Source organism: Sinocyclocheilus anshuiensis, unplaced genomic scaffold (assembly GCF_001515605.1).
Source record: "Sinocyclocheilus anshuiensis isolate Anshui unplaced genomic scaffold, SAMN03320099.WGS_v1.1 scaffold838, whole genome shotgun sequence".
Classification (NCBI taxonomy): domain Eukaryota; kingdom Metazoa; phylum Chordata; class Actinopteri; order Cypriniformes; family Cyprinidae; genus Sinocyclocheilus; species Sinocyclocheilus anshuiensis.
This window is the reverse complement of record NW_015539915.1, coordinates 1,524,595-1,550,662: the sequence shown is the minus strand read 5'-3', so window position 1 is coordinate 1,550,662 and position 26,068 is coordinate 1,524,595. Positions and strand designations below refer to the sequence as shown.

Sequence of the window (26,068 nt, the reverse complement as noted above, 5' to 3'; positions counted from 1 at the left end):
AACAACAATTGATAAACAGTATTTAAATAAGCAAAGATTAACAGAAGTAGGAACATTTTGTTCAACTTAATTGCATGTATAACTAACCAAAAACAAAGACAATTTTTGTACCTTGTTTAAATTCCTCCTCAGAGAAAGTGTTCTTTGAGGCATTGGCAATCCTGGATAATCTATGCCGATGTCTCTTCTCTTTGAGCACACGTTGAATATTGGCAAGGCACTTCTGGTGGTGAGGGTCTTCAAGGGCAGGTTCATTGTCAAGACTATGCTCCGCCTGTTTTCCATTAACATCTGCCTCCAGTGTTCCTGAATTGGTGCCCTCTGGACTTATTTTGATATTACCTGAGCCAAATGCCATTTGTTGAGCACAAGAATCAACAATCCCTGAACTCAGATCCACATGTTTTGGGCTAAGCTCTGGAATACGCTGCAGATTCTGATCTGTTAGAGGTTCCTCTACAGTATCTAAGTGGTCTAATGCATAGTATTCAGTTGAAGTAAGTGAAGGGGAAATCGTGCTAGGAGTCGATAGTAGAGGATCAAAGGCTTGAGAATTACGTTGCCGGTTTAGTAATTCACTCAAGTCCTTCCCATGGAATGAAGCTTCGATGCCTTTTTGAGAAGACACACTGAGATCTAAAGTTGCACCATCAGAAGGTTCAACAGTGTCTACATTTGATTCACTGAATGTGGTGCTACCCTCCTCAAGGTCATTGGATTTGGATGGACTTGGGACTACAGACTTGGTGTCCTCATCTAGACACTGGGGTTCAGGTGTGTCAAGCTTTGTCAAGGCTCCCCTTAGAGCAGAGTGGAAAGTTAGCATGGCTTTACTTATCTTTACAATATCATATCCTAGATTAGATGGCTGTGACTCTTCAGTGTCCGTATTTTCAGAGTAATCTGGGTCATACACATCTGTGCAAGCCCCCTCTGGCCAGTCTTTCTCCGAATCCACATCACAGAGGCAATGCTCACAAGAGGAGTGTAGATTTCTGCAACCGTCATCATAGTCTGTCATTCCAATGGTTGAACAACTAAGGCTTCGGGAAGGCCCACTACACGATTCATCAGCATATGCATCCATGGTGTGGTATCCAGAACTGCGAGAGTACATGCAATTTGATGTGTAGTCGCAGCCAATGTCACTGATAGTTTGATTCTTAGGATGCCTCCAATCTACAACACTGGATGAGCTGGATGGGGAATCATGGTTTCCAAACAGTAAGGATAGGTGTTCAGAGCTGCTACTTGATGAATGACTGGTCTCGCCACCATTGTACCTGTACCATGTATCTGGGTGTCCAACAGTTTCCAATTCGTCTGCACTGTTCTGGCAGGAGCAGTAATCCTCCTCACTCCATCCAGTGTCTCCACTCCATCCTCCTTCTCCACTCACGCTCAACTGCATTTCCGAACGTCTCCAACCACTGTTCTCTTGGTCAGCCTCCCTAGAATAATAACTTCCTTCTTGATCTCGACTCTTAGAACTGTGACCTGAGGATAAGGAACTAGTGCTTGTAAATTCTTTTCCATAAAGATGACAGTAGCTGGACTTCTTAAATCTGGAACAGGGTGCATCTAAGTTGTCAGAAGCCTTGGGATTGTGTAATTTGGTTCTTCTTGGTACATCTCGGTAATCAGTTTCCACATCCCACCCTGACACGTTCGGTCTAGCCGAAAGAGGTCTAACTTCATTCTTCTCCAATTTTTTATGCTTTACTACTGGGCTACTATTTCTACTTTGCGGGACAGGAACGGCATTCTGCCTACCTGGACTTCTTTGATGAGCCACAACTCTTCGAGGTGATGGATTCCCTACAGCACCAACTGAATATAGCTCCTCAATTTCCAACAGTACAGCATCTACGCAGCAAGACACCTCATCTACTGAGCCACTTACAGACGTCAGGTATTGTCGCAAATCTGATATCTCCTCTTGGATTTTATTAATCCCCTGCAGCTCCTTCAAAATGTGCTCCACTATGGTGCTTGACCCTACTTCTCTTTTCTTGTCCTTGTCCCTACTTCGGCTTGGTTTATTATCCATGGCACCTCTTCCATCAACACATCTACTCTCTTCTGCTTGGTCTTTGGGCTCTAATCTTTTCATTCCCATGATGGATGGAATGGTGATACTGCCATCACTATTACGCCTCCCCTGCCCAATAACGGCACTCTTGGAGGTTGTAGTCTGACTTTCAAAACTACGCTGGGTTGAAAGACCACACTCATGAGTAGAGGGATCTCTCTTAATGCCACAGATGAACATGTCATCCTCTATCTCCACGGGAGAGTGCTGGGAGTCATAGGCAGTGTACTCCCCTGATCCCTGGAGGAACTTCTGGATCTTCTTGCGTAGGCTCCGACTGACCTTGGGACTCTGGGTCCTCTTTTTGCCAAGGTCTCTTTTCTTAGACATTCTTTGCTGAAGTTCACCCGACCCATTTGTTTCATCTTGCTCATTGGAATGACTCCGAGATAACATCCCTTAGAATGGGATGTGCCTCAGGTGCTGACCAGAACCTTGAAGCTCTGGTGCATGCGATTACAGAGCTGTTGCATTTGGGTGCGTGTGTGTTTTTTGCAAATATGATTTATTCTGAAGCAACATTCTCATTTTATTCAATATTTAATCCAAGGACATTTTTTTACCTTTATAGAAGGCATTTTCCCACTAATCTCCTTATTACTTTCATTTCAAATTTATGCATGGGCTAATGAAACTTTGATTCAACCGATTCATTCAAAACACGGAATCAATCAGCAATGAATCGGCTGGTTGCTGTGAGATGCACTTAAAATGTAAGTGACCTAATATTATATTTGCTTATTGAACTGTTTATAGAACTATTAAACAGTCGTAATGGTGAAAACGTTGTTTTATGTTGCCTAACTAACTGCATTTTAAATATAAAAACTTTCCATTTTGAATTTTTACCTCAGGATGCTGAGTTTCTTAGTGTTGCGCATTTTGATTTCTCCTGGAGAGGCTGCGTGAGCCTCGCCTCAGCAATAGATGCATAATATACAGTCTATGTGCCGGGGCTCAGCCCTGGACAGCCCCAGCCCAATTTAAACCCTGAGGACAATGGCACGCATAGATTATTACAATTTGACAGACATTGAAATATCAATCAGCTAAATATAAGCATGCACAATCCATCTAAAATAATCAACATTTATGTTCATGGCCATTCAGTCTTTTGCACTTCTTGATGCTATTGTGTGGTTCTAAAACCTAGTGAGCTGCCTACAGAGGCACTCCCAGTTTGAAATGTAGGCATCTAAAAATACTTTTAGTCTACTTCTAAGGCTATTTGTGTGACACTGTTGAGTTGCAGCCCATGTAGGCCGTTACAAATCAATCGGTTAGGATTCTACCTTAGAAAGCAGCACACTATCACTTGGAACAAAGCTTGTGACCACATATTTCATTACATACTATACAGTAAGTGCACAGCTGAGGCGCTGAATGCAGTTTCATAATTTATTCTAATGGAGACTTTAATAAAAAGTAATGCTACAGGCCAAGGGTGTCCACACTGCCAACTCTCTCATACACACCCAAGTAAAAAGTCACATTACAGAGAGAGGGTAAGAGTGAATATATCTGGATCTCTGCCATGTACTGAAAAAGTACCACAGACAGTAAAGTGGATTATTGCAGGTTTACACTGTGTTTACAAGGATGTACAAAGCACATTGTGGTCATAGCTTGCTAATTAACCTACTGTAGTCATTAAGACAAGTGTTATAATGTTAAAACATATGCAGCTGAAAAAGATCACTAATGAACATGCACTCTAAAAAATGCTGGGTTAAATACAACCCCGTGCTGGGTAAAATAGGGACAAACCCAGCAATTGGGTTGTTTTGACCCAGTGGTTGGGTTACTACCCAGAAGGTTGGGTTAAACATTTAACCCAACCGCTGGGTCAAAACAGCCCAATTGCTGGGTTTGTCCCTATTTTACCCAGCACTGGGTTGTTTTTAACCCAGCATTTTTTAGAGTGTGGGTTCCAAAAACAGCTCAAGGAGTAAAGTTGTACGCGTTTAATCAAATCACATGAGTATATGCAAACTTAAATTACTTTTTTTTTTTTTTTGTTAAAGCATTCCATTGTAGAAATAATTCAGGTCCAGACATTGCTAAACTGGTGGGGCATATTCCACACGGAACACAACATATTATCTTCTTGCCTGTCAGCTCTTCTAACAGTAACTGTTACAGCACAGGGAGGGTGACAGCCCAGCTGTATTCACTGTGCATCATGACTGTTAATCAGAACCTGCTGGGTCTAATAGCAGCTTCACCCCATTTCCTGCCTGTCAGGACAAAATCGTCTCGTCTGTACACTCGAGGCTTTTCACTTTTTCATTTATTTAGAGACTCTTTTACCATATTCAATGATTTTAAACAAATACTGCACTACATTGAAATAAAGGTTGAAATATAAATTATTATGATTGTAAATTAGATATAGAAGTACTCATAATAATGAGTACATAATGTTAGGGCATGATTATTGCCTTATAGTTCACATAATTTTTTAAGTCTATTTCCTGTAATATGTGCTAGCAATAAAGGCAGTCATTGAAATTCAGATACTGTCCTCTGTGTTATTCTCCAAAAGCATTTAATGGCCAACATGATCTTTACTGTGACTTCAACATTGAGCATTTAGGTTGGCGGCTTTCAAGGGCACATTTTGGCTGGCTGCCACGTGTCTCCAATAGGCTAAAATGAATGTCAGGGACAGCACATTTTATGATGGATTTTTAACTTAACATTTAATACAGGAAATGACATGCTTTCAAATGGAGCACTTTGGGATATATTTTAATTACTTTAAGTTAAAACAGCTTAAGTTAAAATTCTACATAATCAGTGTGCTCTAGTTTTGTATATAATTAACGTTAATGTCCCCTGCTACAGTTACTTACAATAAAGGTATATATTAAATACTCTGAATTTCAAAGTCACATTTAAATATTCCCATTATAGGTTTAACCTCTGTCCAACATCTCCCAAACAGTTGAATTTTGTGTTCACATGATAAGAGCACAGTTGGCAGAAACCAATAATGAGCCACTCTTTGAAGGACCAATGAAGCCATTACTGATATGTGAAAAGGCCTGGTTAAACTTGCTGGAATTAAATGAGATTGTGAACCAATTTCTGTGACATTTATTCTGCAGATAGCTCAGGTATCAAAATATTACAGATTCTTGCCTAATTTGCAATTCCAACCAAGAGACAGATATGCCTCGGAATTTCTAATAAGAAACTATCTGCTCACTACTCTGCCACTGCTCAGGTTAATCAGCTCTCATTAGTAGTTGTGGTCCTGATTTACCTAGGCCAAGTCACATATAAGTTTTATTACATTCAGGACTCAACAATAAGAACGACACAATGTCCTGAGCCAGTGTGAAATATTGGTTTGTAAATTCTGCTGACTTCTGTTAAAACTGAATAATTTAGCTGACTGACACAGTCTAGAATTTGTCATAACTGCAAGAATATGTAGACTACCAGTCAAACGTTTGGAATAATTAAGATTTTTTAAATGTTTTTGAAAGAAGTCTTCTGGTCACCAAAGCTGCAATTATTTGATCATAAAAATAAATAATAAAACTGTAAAATATTATTATTACAATTTAATTGTATTTAATAGAATTTTCAGCGTCAGTCATTTCAGCATCATCTTCAGTGTCACATGACCCTTCAGAAATCATTCAATATGCTGATTTGCTGCTCAAGAAACATTTATTATTATTATCAATGTTGAAAACAGTTGTGCTGCTTTATATTTTTGTGGAAACCATGCTTCACTGCCATTCAAAAGTCTGGGGTAAGAAGAAAAAATAAATAAATTAACACTTTTATTCAGCAAGGATACATCAAATTGATAAATACTGTTAAGGCATTTATAATGTTAGAAGAGATTGATATTTAAAAAGCTGTTTTTTTCACTTTCTATTTAAAGAATCCTATCAAAAAAAATGCATCACTGTAAAAATTTTCAGTGTTGATGACAACATCAACTACTGATAAAAACTGAGTATCGATTAATAATCGACAATAATTTAACAGCAAATCAGCATATTAGAGTGATTTCTGATAGATCATGTAACACTGAAAACTGGAGTAATGATTCTGAAAATGTACTTCGCATCATAAAAATAAATTACATTTTAAAACATTAAAATATAAAACAGCTAGTAATATTTCACAATATGACTTATTTAACAAAAATAAATAATAATAATAATAATAATTTATATATATATATATATATATCTTATATATATATAACTATATACTATATATAACTATCTTACAGCTATATTTCACTGACTATCCCGTTTCATTTGGAGTTACATCACATTACAGAAGTGACATGGGTTGTCGAACACTTTTCAGATTGACTTTAAGTGTCTTGCTCAAGGGTGCAATGGATTATAGCTTTCAGTCCCTTCAGAGACTGAACCAGAACATGAGTTTTAACAACCACCTCACCAAACCACCCAGAAACAAATCACACAAAATTATCCCAAAGCAGGTGATCTGTCCTGTCTGCCTTTTCATCTGCAGTCAAGAAAGTACGAGTTAATTAATTTTAATATATTTTAAATTATATAATTAATACTTTCTATTACTCCTGGTGTTTGGTGTCTGTGATCACTATCTTAAAGGACTTAAATCTATATTTTAGGACTTACACTGAACTACACGGTTAACAATAATTCAATTACAATAAATATTCCACCTTTAGTTTATAAAACACCATCATGCATTCAACATTTTCAGATGAACCTCATAAACTAGTGAAAGATTCCATTAAAAGACTAAATTATTTTCATGCAAAATCGATTTTCAGGTGAAATACGCCCTCGACATTTCTTGACAAATTTCATACAATTCATCATCACAAGACTGAAAAAGTACACAAAAGTACAAAACTTACCTCCAGAAAAAAAATCAAGTGAAAAAAAAAAAAAAATCAAGTTTCACTTTGAAGATTCAACAACCTCCAAACCACCTGCATATAAAAATGCTTCTGGATCTCAAATGGTTGACCTAATCAACACTCCTGTTCTGCAAGGACTTATCCAATCGGCTGCTTTGGCAAACCAACACATCTTGAACAAAGAAGCCGACACAACCCTCTCCACACACAGACATCGGCACAGTTGAGTGGGTTCCAGTCTAGGCTAGTGTGACACGGTCACAGTGGAGCATCTCTGCCTCAAACATCCTCCTCACTCTCTCTCCCTCACTCTCTCGCTCTTATTCACGGTGTCCTCTGGCGATGTATTCGAGCACAAAGCTAATCTGGAATTGTCAAAACGCCAGCATTCCATCTCTCCTCTATTTCCCTATTCTCTCTTATCGGCATTGCTGTGTGCCTGCCTCCTGTTAAACATGTGCATGTTACAATGCACTTTTTCCCCTTTCATAAATACACAGAGTCAGAAATAATGTACAATCAATTAACCAAATGACAGGAATGTTATAATACTGCTCAACAATCCACTATAAATAAGGCATGATATGGTACACATAATGTGAATAATAATTTAAAAAAAAGATCCTTTTAAACAATACTAAAGATGATAGGGCCATTTAGGGGATTAGCCAAATCTTATTACACCTTTAAGACAGAGAGATGTGGAAATCTGGATTAAATGTCCTATCTGTGTTTGATTTATGTTTGTAAGATAACACACAAGAGCCTGTAAACTCCTTCAGTGTAGATATTTATAAGAATAAGCTTAACTCGAATAATTTCCAATAATGTCCATCTCCACACAAAAATGTATGCAGCCAAGCAGTGTTAAACCAAACCCATTGTCTCCACTGTATTAATTTAGCAGCTTTTACATAAGCATCCACCACAAGTCTCAAGCAGCAATCACTATAATGGAGCCTCAATGAAGAGCACCATATGTGAGACGACTTAATTAGCATGAGCGACGTTAGGCTATCAGAATAAATTACTCCACCTGTACACATTATACATAAAAAAATAGACATTCTGGAACATAAAATCTTAACCGGGCACTTTTTATCCAAAGCAATCTAAGCTGGAATTAATCTGATCTGCCATTATGATTTGGTGACACTATTAATTTGGATTTATTAAGACTCAATGCGAGGTGATCAAGCCACATAAGTGCCCGCAATGTTAATTTATTTCTAGTGGCTCACACACTCAATTTTGTGCGGTCAAATGAAAGAAACGAAGGGGGACAACAGCATAGCTAATTACTGGCTGTCAGGATGAGAGAAAGAGAGAGAGAGAGAGAGTGAAGAAAAGAGAGTAACATAGGGCAACATTTATAGAACAAACAACAGAACAATGAACAAAAAGGGAAAAAATCTAGATTGTGATCATTTATATTATTAAACAGTTCATTTAAAAATGTAGCATTTGGGTAAATCAATTAAAATATAAAATTAAAAATATTAAATAAAAAAATATATATATATTTGTGTGTGTGTGTGTGTGTGTGTGTGTGTGTGTGTGTGTGTGCGCGCAATAACTAAATAGTTTGTAATAATTTATTATATTTTATAATAAATAAACTTTAAATGATTTATGGAAAAACTTATGAAAACTTAATTCTGGCCTTTTATTGTTATTTTTCCTTTAAAATTATTATTTTAAATAAACATGCTGTATTTACATCTTTAACATACCGTATTCCACTTTGATAATTAGGTAAATAATGTACTTTACTTTGTGAACTTTAAAAGTCAAGTCCCCAATTTATTTTAACTAGTCATTAAATACTCTTCAAGACACATGCTATCTCTAGCTCCCTGCCGCTCAATGCGAATTACTCCCTTAGACTTTATCAGCGATATCAGACAGCAACTCTTCAGAGCCCGACCTTGGCCCTTGCAGATTAAGGCTGTGAGGTCTAGGCTGAGAATTCAGCATGCCTTGCCTAGCTGATAGAGTACCAAAGTGGAATACCACCACATTCATTGCACTCATGAATTTAATATCTCCAAGTTGCAACCAACTAAAAATTATTTCCACAAAGTCTCAAAAACGTACATTTCACAAGTTTAAATCTTAAATGGTGAAACTCAACCAATCCAAAACAGATGTTCATGAATGAGTTGAATGGGGTTGTGCAATTCAGACTTACCTACTGAAAAGCAATAAAGGGAAGCAGATCAAATTCAAATGATAATTTTGATTGATAAGATGCTGATAACTGGTGCAGGTTTATAGGAAAAATGATGTGGGTAGTGTTTAATATCAAGTGTGAAACACTGGATCAACTGAAAAAGGAATAGACAAAGGAGATGGAGGGTATGAGCTCCCTACTATACCTCCTTAAGTTGAACTCTCACTTTGTTGATTGCCTTAAGCCAGCGCAATCTGGATGGAGAGAATGGCAAAGGCGTTCCATCGTCCCTGAAGCTAGAAAAATAAAACATTGTATGAAAATGAATTCATGCTATTGAATATTCATTATACCAAATGTGCACTGGAAAACCACCGTAAGCCAATACAATATCTTTACCCTTTGAGAGTTTTATCAGGCATTTTGTTCACTTGAGAAACCGCTTCCTTTTTTATGGTGCCGCTTAAACCCTTTCCATTTTCTTGGGAGGATTTCAATCCTTCATCTTCCCCCCAGGATGTATGTCCATTGGTAGGGTGATGCCCATTTCTGGATGGTCGATAGCCGATACTGTGGTAGGAATGGTAGGACTCCTCTAACTCTGAATAAGCAGCACTCTCTTGACCAGTCTCACTGAGCTGGGAACTAGCTTGGCTGAGGTTCCCTGAAGATCCAAAACGACTGGAGTCCACAAGGCTAGTGTTGTTGAAAAGAAACAAAGAAACAAAGCAGCAAGTGAGTTACAGTAACTAAGATTTTTAAAACGACATAAATGTAACCAGTCTCCAATTAAGAAACCATAAATGCTACACACAGCTAAAGGAAATACAAAGTTACAACGAACCAAAGCACAGTTACTATACAAAATTCACACAGCACTGAGAAGAAACAAATCACACATTGGGAAAGCCACCATTTTCGTAAACTAAAGCTAAAACTAAAGTCAATGAGCGTGTTTACATGCACATTAATATTCTTATTCAGCATATTGAGATTTTGAAACTGAATATTTCAGACGGCATACTTGTAATAAATAGCACTTTTTCGTGGGTTAAGTGGTCTTCAGCAGATTTGCGTGAGCACTACTAGAAGTCCTATTCTAATAATCATTTCATCGCAGAGACCAAAGCCCAGAAATTGATAGATGAACAACATAAAAAACTTTTTTTTTTTTTTTTTTATAGAATAATGACTGTGCATGTAAACTTAGTGCAACATAAATGGTTTATGAAACCATTTAGTATGCTGCTACTAGCCTTTTTGGAATCAAAAGGTCCTTCTTTTCCTGCTGTAATCCTGAAGAGTCATCTGTAGAGGGTGGGGTCTGGATATGGATTTCCAATTCTTTTAGAAGAGGAGGATCAGGAGTGGATAAACTGAGTTGGGGTTTATCGGTGTCATTTTCTGGGACAACAAATTCTTTCTTTTGGACTTCAGAATTTGCAACTATTTCTTGTTTAACATCAACAGTGTGTTTGATTTCACCATTTTCTTCCTTTGACATAAAATTGTCATGCCCTATTTCAGCAGTTGTACTATTCTCAATGTGAACTTCATTCTTTTGAGCTTTAGGTTGGGTTGTAACAACTGGAGGTCTTTGTTGCTTAGGAGGTTCTTGAGTTTCTTTCTGCCATGGAAAACCCAATTTTGTTCCAAACAAAGATGCTGATGTTTCTTCTTTTGACTTCTCCTCATGAAACAGCCCTGCTGAAAATGACTTAAGCCCAGAAAGAAGCTTGCCACTTTCTGTGCTTGGTATTGAGGGTGGTGAAGAAAAGAAAGATCCAAAAGACTTCCCAGCATCTGCAGCTCCAGCCATGAAACCCAACTTGGGTGCTGTTAAACTTGGCATGCCAAATATAGACTGAGAAGTTTCTGTTGATGGAGGATTTTGAGCCACTTTTGAACTACTGTCTATTGCAGATATTGATTTGTCTGTATCCTTTGCTTCAGATTCAGAAACAATGACAATGGTTTTCTCATGTATTACTTTAACGTCAGAAGGCTCCTTAACAATTGTTTCACCTGGATGGCAGCTGGAAGCTGCTGTGGGATCTACACTTGCAACTGTTGAATTACTCAAAGTATCATTAGCAGACATTTCTTTCATGAATAATAGGATTTCTACTTTATCTTTTTCATCTTTGTCTCCAGACAATGTAACATCCCCAGAAGATGACAGTGAATCATTATGTGCATTCTGATCTTGGACTGACTGAAGAGACTGAAGAGTAGAGGTAATATATGGTGCTATGTCAGCTGCTTTGGGTGCTTCTGGTGATTTAAACATACTGAAAAGGTCATTTTTTATAGATTCCATGGGCAAGCTACTTGGAAGGCCAAAGAGTGAGTTTTTTTCTGTGGTTGTTTGTGAGAAGAGACTTCCTGATGAATTTGTTGTTGAACTGGCACCAGTAAAGAGTTTAGACATAAACCCACTGACTGCTTCAGCTGATGAGTCTATGACAGATTTCTGTTGTTCATGATGTTGAAGTCTTTCAGAGCCAGAGGCATTGGGCTCTATTGAATCAGTCTGTTTTATAGACTCAGGTTGGTGATCTGTAATCTGGATTTCTGTTTTTGTACTCTGCTCTGAGTTAGAATCAACATCCTTTGATAAAGCATGTCCATGCAAACTAGAATTATTTATGGTAACATCTAGCTTACTCCCCTCAGCAGCAACTGTCTCAACAACGTGATCTGAGCTTTTGTCAGCAATATCAGCAGAGACTGGAGCCATGGAGGCTGCTGTTTTTTGTTGATCGCCCAAGGGAATAGAATACTTGGAATCATCATTCTGTGGTCCTGATTTCTTTTCCTCCATGAAGCCCAGATTTGACAGGCTAAAGCCCACCGTCTTTGATTTATTATCCTCAGTGGCATCCCCTCGAGAGAATAATGATGCAACCTTCAACAGCCCCTCAGTTTCAGATAGTTTGGATGCTGGTCCTGTTTGACTAGGTGAAGGTGTTGAATTAGGCCCACTGAACATGGAAAGAAGACTTTTTCCAGGAGCATCTTTAGAAGCAACTCCAGATAGAAGACCACCTAATAGTGAAGAAGACTGAGGAGTGGCCTGTTGTGGACTTGATCCACCAAACACAGAAAATAAACCTTTTCCTGCTAACTCATTGAAGGTAGAAGCCCCTGGACTGTTACTCTCAAGTTTAGGCTCTGCATTACCTGCACAGGGCTGTGAACTTGGCCCAGAAAACATAGAAAACAAATTCTTGCCAGGAATTTCCTTTGATCCTGAGGCACCAGGGAAAATCCCACCAAGTATAGACCCAGTTTGAGAAGGAACATTTTGAGAACCTGACCCAGAAAACATTGACAACAAGCCTGAGGTCGCTCCCTCTTTTGGTGGTACTACACCCTGAGCAGAAGAATCCTCCTGGTGTGCCGGCGACTTACGAGATTCAGAAGATGCCAATCTACCATCAACAGTTGTCAATACTTCTTGTGGGGCTTTTGGTGCTGATACAGTTGGATCACAGCTTGGTGTAACTGGTGTCTCACTTGGCTGAATTATAGCCCCAGTAAGGTTTGTCAAAAGACTTTTACCAGGGGTTTCATTTGATAGCAATCCACTTAGAAGTGAGAAGGGTTGAGAAGAACCTGGCTGTGGAATTTGTCCAGTGATTAAGTCTTTACCTTGTGACTCCTTTGACTCTTTACTATCAAGGGAAATAGAGGTTGACACTGAATCTGGTTGTTGTGGGGATTCCTGAGGGCTAGGTGCACTAGACAAGGAGGGCATTTCATTTACTGATGGCTCATTCGATGGGACAACAGACTCAGGAGTCAAGCCTTCCTGTAATGCTGTTGGGTGACTGGCTATTCCAGAGTCCGAAACTAACCCCTTTGCTGGACTGTCTTTAGGTGGTTCCTTTGCAAGGGTTGCTCCTTTTGTAGAAGAAGAGACAGATTGTGGTGGAGTTTGTTGGGAGTTAGACCCATCCAACAAAGAAGTATGTCTAACTGTCTGCTCATTAGTAGGGACAGTGCCTGGAACTCTGGTAGTTGGTGGTTGTGGGCTTTGTGCTCCAAACATAGAGAATAAACCTTTTGCTGGACTCTCAGTAGAGCTTGAAGATCCACCTAATATACCACCAAAAACTGATCCTGTCTGCTGTGAAGGTTGTTGCCCTGAACCACCAAACATAGAAAATAAACTTTTACCCAGGGGCTCTTTTTGTTGTCCATTCCCTTGGGGTGCAGGCTGTGTGGTAGAGCGTGGTTGTGATGTCTGATGTTGATTAGGGCTACTGAACATAGATAGCAATCCTGTTACTGGTGGATCTTTTGGTGGATCAGCTCCAGATCCAGGTGAAGTCTGCTGAGTGCCAGAACCACTTATCATGGAGAGTAAATCCATGGCTGATGTTTCCTTCGGAGGGACAGTGCCTGGTGTTTGTTTTTGATTACAAGAATCAGGTTGTGTTGAAGACTGCTGTGTACTAGTGCCACTGAACACAGAAAATAAATTCAGACCTTGAGTCTTTTTGGGAGGAGCAGATCCTGGTGTATGCGTTTGACTTGAGGATCCAGATGGAGGTGAAGTCTGTTGAATGCTGGAACCTCCAAAAAAAGTCAGGATGTTTTTGCCTAGAGGCTCTTTTGCAGATGCACCATCCATTTTTTCTTGAGGAGAGGCAGATCCAGTTTGAGATGGAGCTTGTTGTTGACTGGAACCACCAAAAATGGACAGCAGCCCTTTGCCTTCCTCTTTAGAGGATGTGGCCCCAGAGAACATATCCCCAACAGAGAAACTAAACAAGCCACCAGATTGCTTGGAGGGGGCTTCTGGTTTTGTCTCCCCAGTTGGTGGCATAGTTTGAGATCTCCCTGGCATTGGTACCTTGTTAGCGTCGGGGGAAAATATCTGAGATGCTGAGACACTCCTTCCCTGAAATGACTGTGATACACTAGGTAATTCCGACTGACCATCTTGTCCAGAGGCACTTACTGTTTGTTGCTTCTGAATTACTTTAGGCATTGTTTTTGTTTGGCAGCAGTCTTTGTTCACATCATTTAGTACATTAGTTGATTGCAGGTGTGAGGGAGAATGATGCAGATTTGTCTTTGGTGGTGAAGGACTTTCTATGTTAAAAATATCACCTATTGACCCAAAAAGGCTAGACTTTCCAGTTTTGTCTTGATTTGTTGTTGAATCTTTTCTGCCAGCAGAAGCAGATCCATTTTTCTCTGGTTGTCTAGATACTGACTGAGTAGATTTAGAGGGATCTGACTTTACCTCTTCTATCCCCACTGCAGTCTTGAAAAAGGTTAAAAACCCACCAGCCTGCTCAGATGGCTTTCCACCATGTGTATCTACTGTCTGAGAAACTCCTGGAGAAGCCGATTTGGAGGTTACACTTGAGCAGTCTCTTGAAATTGAAGTAGTAGAACCAACGGATGTTAAAGGAACAAAGGACTGTTGTGACATTGTGGCTTGTCTAGCCAGTTTGGGTTTCTGAGATGAGCTTAAAGTGGATGCACCTTGAGGAGTTGTGGAAGCTGGTGACTGTGTTGGAAATGATACTGAAACACCAGATGTTGTTGAAATTGGTTTGGATGCCAAGTGATTTGTGCTCTCTGACTGAGCTGTTGCACAGGAGCCATCATCCTTTATGATCTTTGATTTAAGACTATGAAAACCTGTTGAGATCATGTTTTTGGCTTGCTGATCACCAAGTCGAGTTTCAGAGGCTTTAGTAAATTTGCTTTGCATTTGTCCTGTGTATGGAGCATCTTTGGCATTAGGCGACCTTGAGACAGTTATATTTTTGGTTGATTCTGAATCCGAACTTTTGCCAACAATTGAGGATAGAAAAGAGGATATTTTCTTAATGGGTCGATTGGGCTGCTCCTCTTCAGGCTGTACTCTCTTTCTCCACTCCTCTTCTGAAACATCATCTATATGCTTTACTTGCACTCCAGTGGATGTACGTTGTCTCTGTTGAGGCTGATAGCAGCTGTAGACACCCATGGTAGGTGAATTTGTGGTTGAGGTAGCACCAAATGAAATGTGAACCTTCTGGGATAGCAGTTCTTTTATTCCTCTGCTATTGAGATTTGCACTGTTGTGGTTGGCACCATGATATGAGAGGTCAACAGCTTCCTGACAAGGATTCCAGTACCCACAATTATTTTGGAGCTGTTGTTTTGTATCCATCTTAACCTTATTAAATTGATAAGAGGAAAAATCCAGAGCCTGTTGTCTTTGATTAAGAATAGAATTCTCAAACATCCAAGAGAAACGCTCTAGGTTCAGATTCATGATTTGGTTACCTTTTCTATAGGCTGCCGACAAGTCAAGTGGTGCGGTCAGAAGTTCAGCTTCACTTTGGTTTTGCCCTGGAATCCAAAGGAGCTCATCTTCATTGTAGAGAAGAATCTTAAAACCACAAACTTTAACCATCTCATTATACAGCCAGGCATTAGGATATAAGTCCCCTGTATTTCCCCAGTCTTGTTCTGGAGCACATGCATAGACATACTGCCCAGACACATCTGTCAGTAGAGCATAAATGTACTCATAATCAGTGTAGACAAAATATCCACAATCTCCATTATCTGCTGGCCACCACATCCCTTGGTCCAAAAGTGAAAGCCATTGCTGATACCACTCTGACTCCTCAAGATACACATGTTCCTCCATATCAATGTTGCTTGTTGAAGAGTAATTCCATGGATTGGGAGATGTAGCTACATTAATATAGCTTCCATTATTCCCAGGTTGACTGCAACTTTCTGATGTGCCTTGATATATATACTGTCCATTAGCTGAGTAAGACAGATGTGGAGGTGTTTCCTCATAATATCCCTCATGATATGAAATACTGTTTAGACTGTTACAACTATCTGCACTAAACGAGTGCCACTTTCCTAATTTAGCATTATTCTTCATGCTCAAATTCAATACACCCTCAAATTCCTGACTACTAATAACATCCAAACTCTTGTGGCTATTCCACAATCTCTGTCTCATAGAACTATGGTGAATATCTTTGGAATACTCTGGTCGATTATTGCTCTCTCTTTGGAAAGCGTGCAAACTCATCCATGGCTGAGTAGGACAATATTGTTGATTAACATCCATGTCTATCTTATTCAGACACTGAGAAGATTTGAGGATTGGATCACTAGCTATACTTCCATGTCCATCAGGATAGCAGCCTAATGACTGATCATTCAGCTGTTGCCACAATATAGATTCTTGGATCCATGAGTGTTCATCATTGGGACTAAGTCCCAATGCATATGAAGAAGAGACCTGTGGGTAGGCATATTGATCAGATACACCATGTAAGGATGGATAACTTTGCCTTAAATATTCCTGTGACATTACTGCTTGAGATGGGTAACCAAGAGGGAGGCTACTAAGATTTTCAGTGCTATATGACGTGTTTCTTATTTGGCTTGAGAGCAAAAAGTTTTGTGAGCTATATAAGAGGGGTAAATTATTGGTGCTATTAGATGTGTATGCAGCACGATTCTGTTGTGACCGAGCATAACTTGCTGGAGTCCTCAAATCAAGGCTCTCTGTGTCACAGATGTTTGGCACATTATTTGGGTCAGATACCTTGTGTCTCAGCAGTCCTAAAGAATTTAACTTCAAATGTGATCCTTCCATAGCCACATTCTCTGGTTTGGCAGGGGAAATCTCTTTTGTATTCCTGGTTAATATTCCAGATAAGAAACCTTGTTGGGTAGAGGGCTTTTGGTTTTGCAGTGCATGTTGATTTTGAGGAGGTATTTGAGGTAGCTTTCTATTTGATTTACCTTGATAAGTGTACATCTCTGTTGACATGTGTTGCTGCTCCTGTTTCTGTTGGAATGAATTCTGGCTGTTTGGAGATACATCTTCAAATGAGGATGTGAGTTTATTGAAAACACCAGACAAAATTCCTGACTGAGAGGATGTATCTTGCCTTGCTACAGGAGAACTTTGTTTTGTCATAGCTGACCGCTGCAAACAAGAATGTTTCTTGCTTTCCTGTGTAACAAGTGGTGTATTTAGTTCCTGTGACTCAGTGGAGGATGTTTTGAGAAAGGCAGAGAAGAGACCACCTGACTGGGGTTTTTGTTCTTGAGATGGTTTGCTTTGTCCCATCACATTTTTTGTTGGCTGAAGTGGAGTGGACTGATTGTTAGATGCCTGTATTTGTTGAGTTGATTGAGAGACAGAAACATCTGAGGAGGCAAACTTGAAAAGTCCAGACAGAAAGCCATCTTGTTGAGAAGGTGCTTGATGGGATACACTTTGTCTAGGGCCATCTAATATGCCTTTCTGGTGTGGGTCTGATTGCTTATTTTGGACTCTGAACTGCTGAAGAAGGTTGCAACTCTGTCCCTCAGTATTATGCTGTACAGGATCTTGAAAGGCACTTGCACTTGATGATTTTTGTTGCTCCTGGGAGATCTTTGTCTCGGTGTCTGAAACCTTGTCAGTGGAGGTAAATCTGAAAAGGCCAGATAAAATACTTCCCTGTTGAGGTGGTGCACTTGCAAATGTTGACGGTTGCTGAAAGTCTTTTTGTTGAGGGGGTCTATTTTCTGTGGAGGAAACATTTAATGGCCCTGCGAAAAGAGGATTAGATGCACTTTGTTGGGTGTGAGGTTGGGTTTGTTGATTTATTATTTGAGCAGACGGACTCTTTTGTTGTGATTGATTGAGTTGAGTACCTGTGGTCATATCACCTGTAGAAGCAAATTTCATGATTCCTGAGAGTAAGCCTCCTTGGTGTGGTTGATTAGTAGATGCTTGGGCAACTGATGTATCATCAGAAGCAGCTGATTTAAACAAACCAGAGAACAGGCCCTGACGTTCATGTTGAGATGCTTTTTGCTCTGTATCATGAGGGACTTCAGTTGGACTAGGATGTTGGTGCCTAAATTGCATTTGTTCTTTAGCTGGAGATGGATTCTGATGCTGCATCCTAGGTACATTTTGATTTGACCCTGGAGGAAGTGGAGAGTTCTGAATATTAGGCCTTTGGGCATGTGGAGTAACAGGCTGCAGATCTTCAGTTGGTGCCATCTTAAAAAGACTAGAAAACCAGCCTGTTTCTGCGTTCCCCTTAGCAGTTGCCTCAGGTTCTTTATGGTTATGTGTTGTTGATTTTGCATTGTCATGAACTGAAGATGGAATTACACCTGTAATTTTGTTTGGGGCATTAAGAGTTTGATCTGTCTTAACTGAGTTTTGTGGCATACTTTTGGATGTACTTGAATCCTCACCAGATGCAAACTTAAACAATCCAGAAAACAGCCCTCCTTCTGCCTTTGGAGATTGTGGGACGGATACATTGTCAGAAGAGACAAAAGCTTGTTTTGTTAGGGAGGACTGGTCTAAAAGTTTTTCTACCCTAACGTCTTCTGCTGATCTGAAAACAGGAAAAACTGTCTGTGTTTGAGTCTGAGGCGGCACTGGAGGTCCAGGTGAGATTAATGAACTGAAAGATTTCTTAAAAGGACTGAAAAATCCTGACTCTTCAGCAGCTTTTTGTGTTATAGGCTCAGTGTGTGTCTTCTCACTATTTATCTCATTAGAGATATTTTTAAAAGCTTTAGGTTTTTCACCATCAGCGACTTTATACGCATCTGGCATTGTATTGAGTTTTGTATTGCAATTCAAAGCTCTGGACTGATCACCTGGCTGCATTTTCTCTGCATCAAAAGTAAAACTTTTGGCTGTTCCATTCACAACACTATCTCCAGTGAAAGTGTTCCCCTTTCCCAATACTGAATTCACAGAAGACGATGTCTCATTGTGAGCTGTGACAACACTGTATTTGTTGGGCTCATTTCTGATTGGTTGAGTTGAGTGGTCCACCCTTTGCAACTTGGCATCAGATGGCTGGAAAGGCAAAATAGATGGCATTGAAAACTTCCTACCACACAGAGGATCCTGAGTAGGGGATACCACAGCTACTGGTGTGGGACTTGCAGACTTTGGCATGAAGGAAAACAATTTTGATATACCAGAACTAACAGGAACATTACTTGAATTCTCTGATTGTTCAACAGACGTAGAGTCCACTTGTTTTGAGCTTGATACAACTTTATCTGTTAAAGAGCTAAATAATGAACTCATGGCATTCTTCATCCCTGCCACTCCATGGTCAGAAGTACCACTTGAATTTCTTTCTTTGGCATCTATGGGTTTATCTTTCACTTCCTTAGAGGTGATACCTTGCTCATCTCCAACAGATTCTGTTTTTGCACTACCCTGAGATGACAGCCTTGATTTGTTAGACTTGGGTAAAGATCCATATTTACTGATTTCCTCTTCTTTTTCAGCTAGATATTCTGATACAGTTTCAACCAGGCACTGCAGCTCATCTATAGGATCAACATATTCATCACTAGGTTCCTCAACAGGAGACAGCATGACCTCTGGAGCCCATCCACCAATTTTACCCTTTCCACTCTTCTTATCACGGTAACCTTGAAGCCTCTCAGTTTGGCTCCCATATGTTGAGAAATATCCATAGTGGCTATCATTTTTCCTCTCCTCAGCCCTGAGTGCCTTAGCTAAAGAGGTAATTTCCTCCAACTCCTCTTCAGAGCCAATGGAATACTGTAGCTCATCTGAGCCCTCAGAATCAAAGCCTACATCTTCCCTCTGTCTAGCTGCTTCTTCCTCTTGATATGCAACATAATTCTCCAGTGTGTTTTCTAGCTTATTTTTGGCCCACATTCTTGTTTTGTAGAGTAAGCCATTTTTGTATGGTTTCAGGCATGGCATCATGTTTTCATCAGCCTCTTCCATTTCTTTCACTTGGCGTAACACAAGCTCGCTTCGTTTTTGACAGAGAAATGCAAGATCGGGTGGGAAATGCTCTGCTCCAACATGCTCCAGCCCTCCTGGGTCCCGGATTTTTTTTCTTCGCCTTCGGTCAATAGTAGCATAGCCTTCTGGGTAAGCGGCATTTAATGAAGCATTTTTTTTTTTGATTGGAGACAACTGGTTGACTATGGGATCATGGCAAGCCTTTTCAATATGAACAAGATCATTTTTTCTGTCATGTTCCTCAATCCATGCCTGTTCTTCTCTATCAAGGAACTCACACAGGGTACTTTTACCCTGTAGTTTGTATTTGACCTCCCAATCCCCCACACCCATGCCTGAATCTACAGGGACAATCCTAACTCTACCCCTATGATTAGGAATTCTAGCAGAGATTAAAAAGGATGGAAGAGGATAAAAAGGAGGGGGAAAAAAAGAGAAAAAAATATATGTATTTCAACATAAGAGATAAAAGCTGCTGAGAGCAAGAACACGGTAATAGTGATGCACTAAAGTTGTGAAATGAAACAAAAAAATGTAAGCGGATTACCAAAAATGTGAAGTGAAAAATACAGTCTTTACCGAACCATTAAATGCTTTTCAACTCGCTAATAAACAGATTTTTAATCACCCCCCCATGGAGCCAGATCGGCCTCAAAAATAATACATTTTTAAAACAAAATTCATAAATTCACAGCACAATTTACATTTACAAAATCCGATTCATAAATTCAAAACACATAATTACGAAATGAAACAATTTTATTAGTGCGCTGTAATCCAAATCTTCAGAATCCATACGACTGTGAAGAACAGACCCAAATCCAAGCCTTTATTCGGCGATCTTCTTCTCCATCCCGAGCAGCGAGTCTAGTGACCGTGAGCAGCAAAGCCCGCGCTGACTGACGCGCTCTTTACAAATTCAAATGTTGCCACTTCAAACAACAGGTTTTACGGCAGGATAATCGAACGCTCATTGTCTCCCGCCTGCATTCGTCACAGATTGCGACATGCCGTGTTTCTGGTGAGGTGTGTTTGAATGATGCGCGCGCGCCTTCACGAGTTCACGGAGTGGATCGGGAAAATGATCTGGATAATATGTATTTTGTGCGAACGATATAAATCATAATGTGATTTTAGGGGCTTAAAAAAAAAAAAAAAAAAAAAAGAGTACCCATTAAAATGTCTTTACATCAAGGACCCGATCACAGAAACAATGCACAGTACAAGTGCAGCGTTGAGCTTCTTGAGTCTGTTCAGTAAAGAGCGTTTTGATTGGTGGATTAAAAGCTCACCGCGATTGGCTGAACGGAACATCCTCCAAAAAAAGATATTTATGAATCTTAACCTGCCAGGAAGGTGTCAAAAATACCACAGACAAATTCAAAGCAGTCCACGCATGTGTGATGATTTGCAAATGCAGATTCAACGATCCATAAATACATGTAACATCATTCATAAATGTGTGATGGAAATTAATTCAAGAACTTGATATATACATATCTGTGTAAACATTTTAAATTTATTTAGGTAAGATGCTTTTGTGTGAGCATTTGGGGAAATATTTATGCTTTTACTTCTGTATTTATGAATTGTGTTTTGAATGTACGAATCGGATTTTATAAATGTAAATTGTGCTGTGAATTTATGAATTTTGTTTTATAAATGTATTATTTTTGAGGCCGATCTGGCTCCATACACCCCGCCCCCAAAAAAAACATTATGCATACAGCTGGTGAGAAAATGCATAAATTACACACAAATGTCATTTCAACCATAACTTAATGTATTTTTAAAAGGGATCTGATGCAAAAGAATTATCCAGATTAGCTCTGTACTGGGCCACACAAGAGACTCTGATTAACCACAATCTCAGAATACCACATTTCAGTTTCTTTCTCTTACACAAATCACAAGTCTAAAAGACTAGAAATCCGTCCTCAAATTGCAAGTTTAAAGTTCAGCATAACAAACAGGGATAATCTGCAACCATATATATAAATTGCTATTTCACAGCTGAGTTATGGAAATGACCATCCCAGAACCATTACATTCAGAGCTAAAAGTGTAAAACTGGCACAGTTGTACACAAAGAATGCATAGTACTATATGGACGCATACAGTACTCATAGGAACTGAATGTACCTGCTTGCATGGTGATCTCTATAGTCAAATTCAAAGCTGTGCAAAGAGTCAGCACAGGAATCCATGTGCTGCTGAAAGCGTGGCCCCATGGGATACTGGTGAAGTGAAGAGTTGGGCTGGGCTGTAGTGTGGTAGCGTGGAGGTAAACTACTGCTCGTCTCACTCCTGTAGTCACTGTCTCTATCATCCACTGCACTGTCCAGGTCATCCAAAGCTAGACAGGGAAACATTACAAGTGAGAAAAACAACAAAATGCCAATCTGTCCTTGTTTTTATATATGAAATATGTTAATGTACATAAAAGATTACATGAAAAATGTAAAAGCCAAATCTCATTGATCATCTAAGTGAAATCAAATGTGTCTCTTTGCAACAAAGTAGTCACATAATATAAACAAGTACAAGGAAGTAAGTGCAGGAGAATTAAAACAAGGAGCTCACAATGCACACAAAGAACACATCATTATTTCAACAAGGCCAAAACTCAAGGAAATTCGGGGAAAATTCATGCTTTGTGTTGTATTTTAATTTATCTGTGCAAGTGTGCATGAAAATCTCAACACTTAGGGGCGCATATGAAAGCATATTTATTTTGAGGGTCCAGGGGGGGGTTCTAGGGAATAATCTAGAGTAAAGGGTTACTATATAAAATCTGATCACATTACATACTCTGACTGTCGGCCCATCCAAAATAGTTGCCTGGTGAAATTAAAATTCAAGAGTGAAAGAAGATGTGCAAAAACAAAATCATTTACAAAGACTGATATTGCAATTCTAATGTGAATTTACTTGTGCTTGATGCTTGAGTGAACATTTGTGAACATATACGCTGTGAACAGATTGTATGTTAACATTTATGCCATTTAAAGGTGACTAGAAGCAGCATGTAAAGGAGTGGAGAGCACAGTGAAGCATCAGGCATGATGCTGAGGCTCCATCTAGTGTGGGATGTTGTCACTCACAGCATTGAGAGGCAGCACAGGGCAGGGGGCGTCCCGCTACTTCATCCTGTAAGGGAAACTGACACAAGGAGAGTAAAAGAAGATGGTAAGAGACAACAAGAAAAAAAGTATAATGTACAATTAATAATTAATTACTATTAAAGCAATTAACAACCTCAGTTACTGAACATGCAGATTTCAGTAAATAAAATAACTATTAAATAGCATGCAAATTCACAGCAAAACTCACTTCAATCAGTTCGTGTGCGTGTGTGTGTGTGTGTCATGAGACTGGTTCATTTAAGGTAGGATGACCATATTCTAGGTTTCCAAAAAGTGGACAGTGGGTGCGGGCTGGGCGGGTCGGGGGGCTGGGGTGTGATTGGTAGGGCTGGGCAATATGACGACATTATCGTATATTGACGATGTCTCGTAAGTATCGCGATGTTGATGTCAACAATCAGGTAACAGACGATTATCGACATTATCCAGAAAAAAAATGACAAATGATAAACCTAGTAAGTTGCAAAAAATATTTTACATAGCCCCATAGTCACCATACAGGTTTTTTTGCATGCAAGAATTAAATAATTTAGTAGGAGGGTTGGGAATCGAAAAGCTATTCCAATTTCGGAAATCAGATCAGATGCCTAAGGTCAGTAATCAAATTACTTGTTATAAAATTAAATTTCGATTCTGCGTCTCGATTTCTGTATGCGCATTTATTGTGATTTCAAAAGATTCAACTGCAAGAAGATGAAATAGAACTCACTTCTGCACTCACGCGCTGTTTTCTGTGCTGCACACAAACACAAAGCGCACGCAATATATATATATTATATATATTTTATATATATACTCTTATATATGCAAACACTGGACTGAGCTCTCTTTCTCAGTTAATCAAAGAACAAAAGAAAAGAAAATCCCTCACTGATCTTGACTGCATCACTTTTGTAACCTCAGTTTATATTTTATTTGTCTGTTGTTCAGCGCTGACAACTGTAATGGCAACGTGCATCTGTGTATGTGATTATTTTGGAGATGCGTTCCAATATAATTTATCCTTATTTAGGGTATAGGCCTGTTCTATTCTGTATCTGCAGTTTAATAAACGTTAAACAGAAAAAAGCCAAAAAGTAGCACTGCATGTGTTTCTGAATATGTATTTAAACAGACTGCATAATGATGAAAAACCACAAACATGACGGGTATAATTAAAATACGCAAATTCCTTCAGCGCACATTTCAGTGCAATATTTTTACAGATTTTTAAACCGTGTATATAATATAATTATGTTGCAAACGGATGACGACATTAGACTTCTCAGCTCGCTCCTCAACATGCATGCGTTTGGAGTTTCGGCAGCCCAACACTGAATATTATATTGTGGGCGTTGTATTTTGATTAATAAAATAAAAATTATAAAAATTACAAAATAAAAATGAAATTTAAATTACCCTGCTTCTAATTAAATAAAGCAGTTATTTTTATTTAATTAAAAACGGGCCTAAAGAGACCTCCGAACTAGTAGGCTACCAGAAAGGAAAAAAAAAAAAAACCTTAACGTTTTTTCTCGGAATTCATTTTTAATCCCTGCATGATTTTATTCATACATGATAAATATCAAATATGTTATAGCTTGACTACAAGTTTAAAAACAACGCTGCAATTGTTATAATTAAGGAAATTAAACTTACCATCATGAAATGTATCTACAGGCGATAATGCCAAAAAGAAAGAGAAACATCGGAAAATCGGCATATTTTATTCAAGACATTATTATATGACATTAACATGCATTTATCATTCTTACAATCACCGCCAGAATGTCCAACTTCACCATGATGAACTTAAAATTGGGTTCTATTATTTTTCCTCAACAGTTCTCCTCACAAAACGAAATTCATTTCAAACACAAATTTGATAAGAACAGAGTGGAATTTATTAGCAACAACAAAATAACAGCAAAGCTAATGTTTTCTGTTAGTTTAAGCACAAACTAAGAAAATTAAAACCAAACTTTGTGGCAATAATTAAGACCAAACTGAACATGGTGTGTGTTTATGGTGCATGTCGGCAATGTTGTCTCGGCGGGGGCGGGGCGGGGCTTAGGTAGACGATATTATCGGATATCGTGATATTTTTAAAGGCGGTTATCGATAATATATTTTTGACATATCGCCCAGCCCTAGTGGTTGGTGGTTAAAGTAATGCCGAAAGCACCCAAAGTAGAGCAATCTCAAATATCAAAACTCAAAATATGTCATTTCCATACCTAATATACATATTTTACAGTCACTGTTATGCATATTGAAGATGTGTTTTCAGCCGTTTCTTGAAAATATTAAGGACTCAGCTGCTTGGATTGAGCTGGGCAGGTCATTCCACGATGGGAACAGTTAATGTAGAAGTCCATGAAAGTTTTATCATAGGTAGAATACAAAATGTTTCAATACAAGCATTTCTGTCAAATGTAATTTATGCAACATTTCAAACCTGTAACCAGGGCCGGCCCTGACAAATTTGGTGCCCTAGGCAAGATTTTAGCTTGTGCCCCTTGCAATTCCACCACCGATTGTTCACACAGAAACCGCATAGCTGACATGAAACAAATTACATATAAATAAGACGGTTGCACAAAAAATTAATAAATAAATAAACTGACATTAACTCAACTAGCTTTTTTAAATTAGAGAACTTTATCGTCCAAAGGCAGCTACAATACTAACATTTAAATCTTATTTCTTAATTTCAGACATTCATAAATTTAGGGATGCACTGATCTTAACTTTTCATGGCAGAATCCAATAATGATTTTTAATGTATTTTATTTAAAACCCTCATCCGTCTCTCCAGTCATTTTGACCCAAAACTCATTTTTAAAAAATTTTTTCAAATCGAGCGTTGATCTTTATGGTATGAGACTTTGTTACATTTGTCACACTTGAACCGGGAATTCATGAAAAAAAAATTCAAGTGGGTGCTATAAAAAAAAAAAAAAAGAAACAAAAGTGTCCCTCATGGGTCATT

General features: G+C 38.9%; 1 protein-coding gene across 14 annotated transcripts in view; it reads right to left on the bottom strand.

Moving 5' to 3' along the window:
* The window catches only part of LOC107686461 (protein unc-13 homolog B-like), a 100,721-nt gene that overhangs the window by 34,889 nt on the left and 39,764 nt on the right, over positions 1-26,068 (bottom strand). For 9 of the 14 annotated variants that reach the window (XM_016483476.1, XM_016483480.1, XM_016483481.1 and 6 more), the window contains exons 7-12: positions 23,056-23,113; positions 22,763-22,792; positions 22,094-22,307; positions 10,407-20,333; positions 9,550-9,846; positions 9,356-9,446 (exon numbers count right to left, since the gene is read on the bottom strand). In XM_016483476.1, the coding sequence (XP_016338962.1) occupies positions 9,356-9,446; positions 9,550-9,846; positions 10,407-20,333; positions 22,094-22,307; positions 22,763-22,792; positions 23,056-23,113 (10,617 nt within the window). Of the gene's footprint in view, positions 1-111; positions 2,528-9,355; positions 9,447-9,549; positions 9,847-10,406; positions 20,334-22,093; positions 22,308-22,762; positions 22,793-23,055; positions 23,114-26,068 lie in introns of those variants that run through there. The other 5 variants (XM_016483487.1, XM_016483478.1, XM_016483491.1 and 2 more) reach the window with 5 other exon arrangements.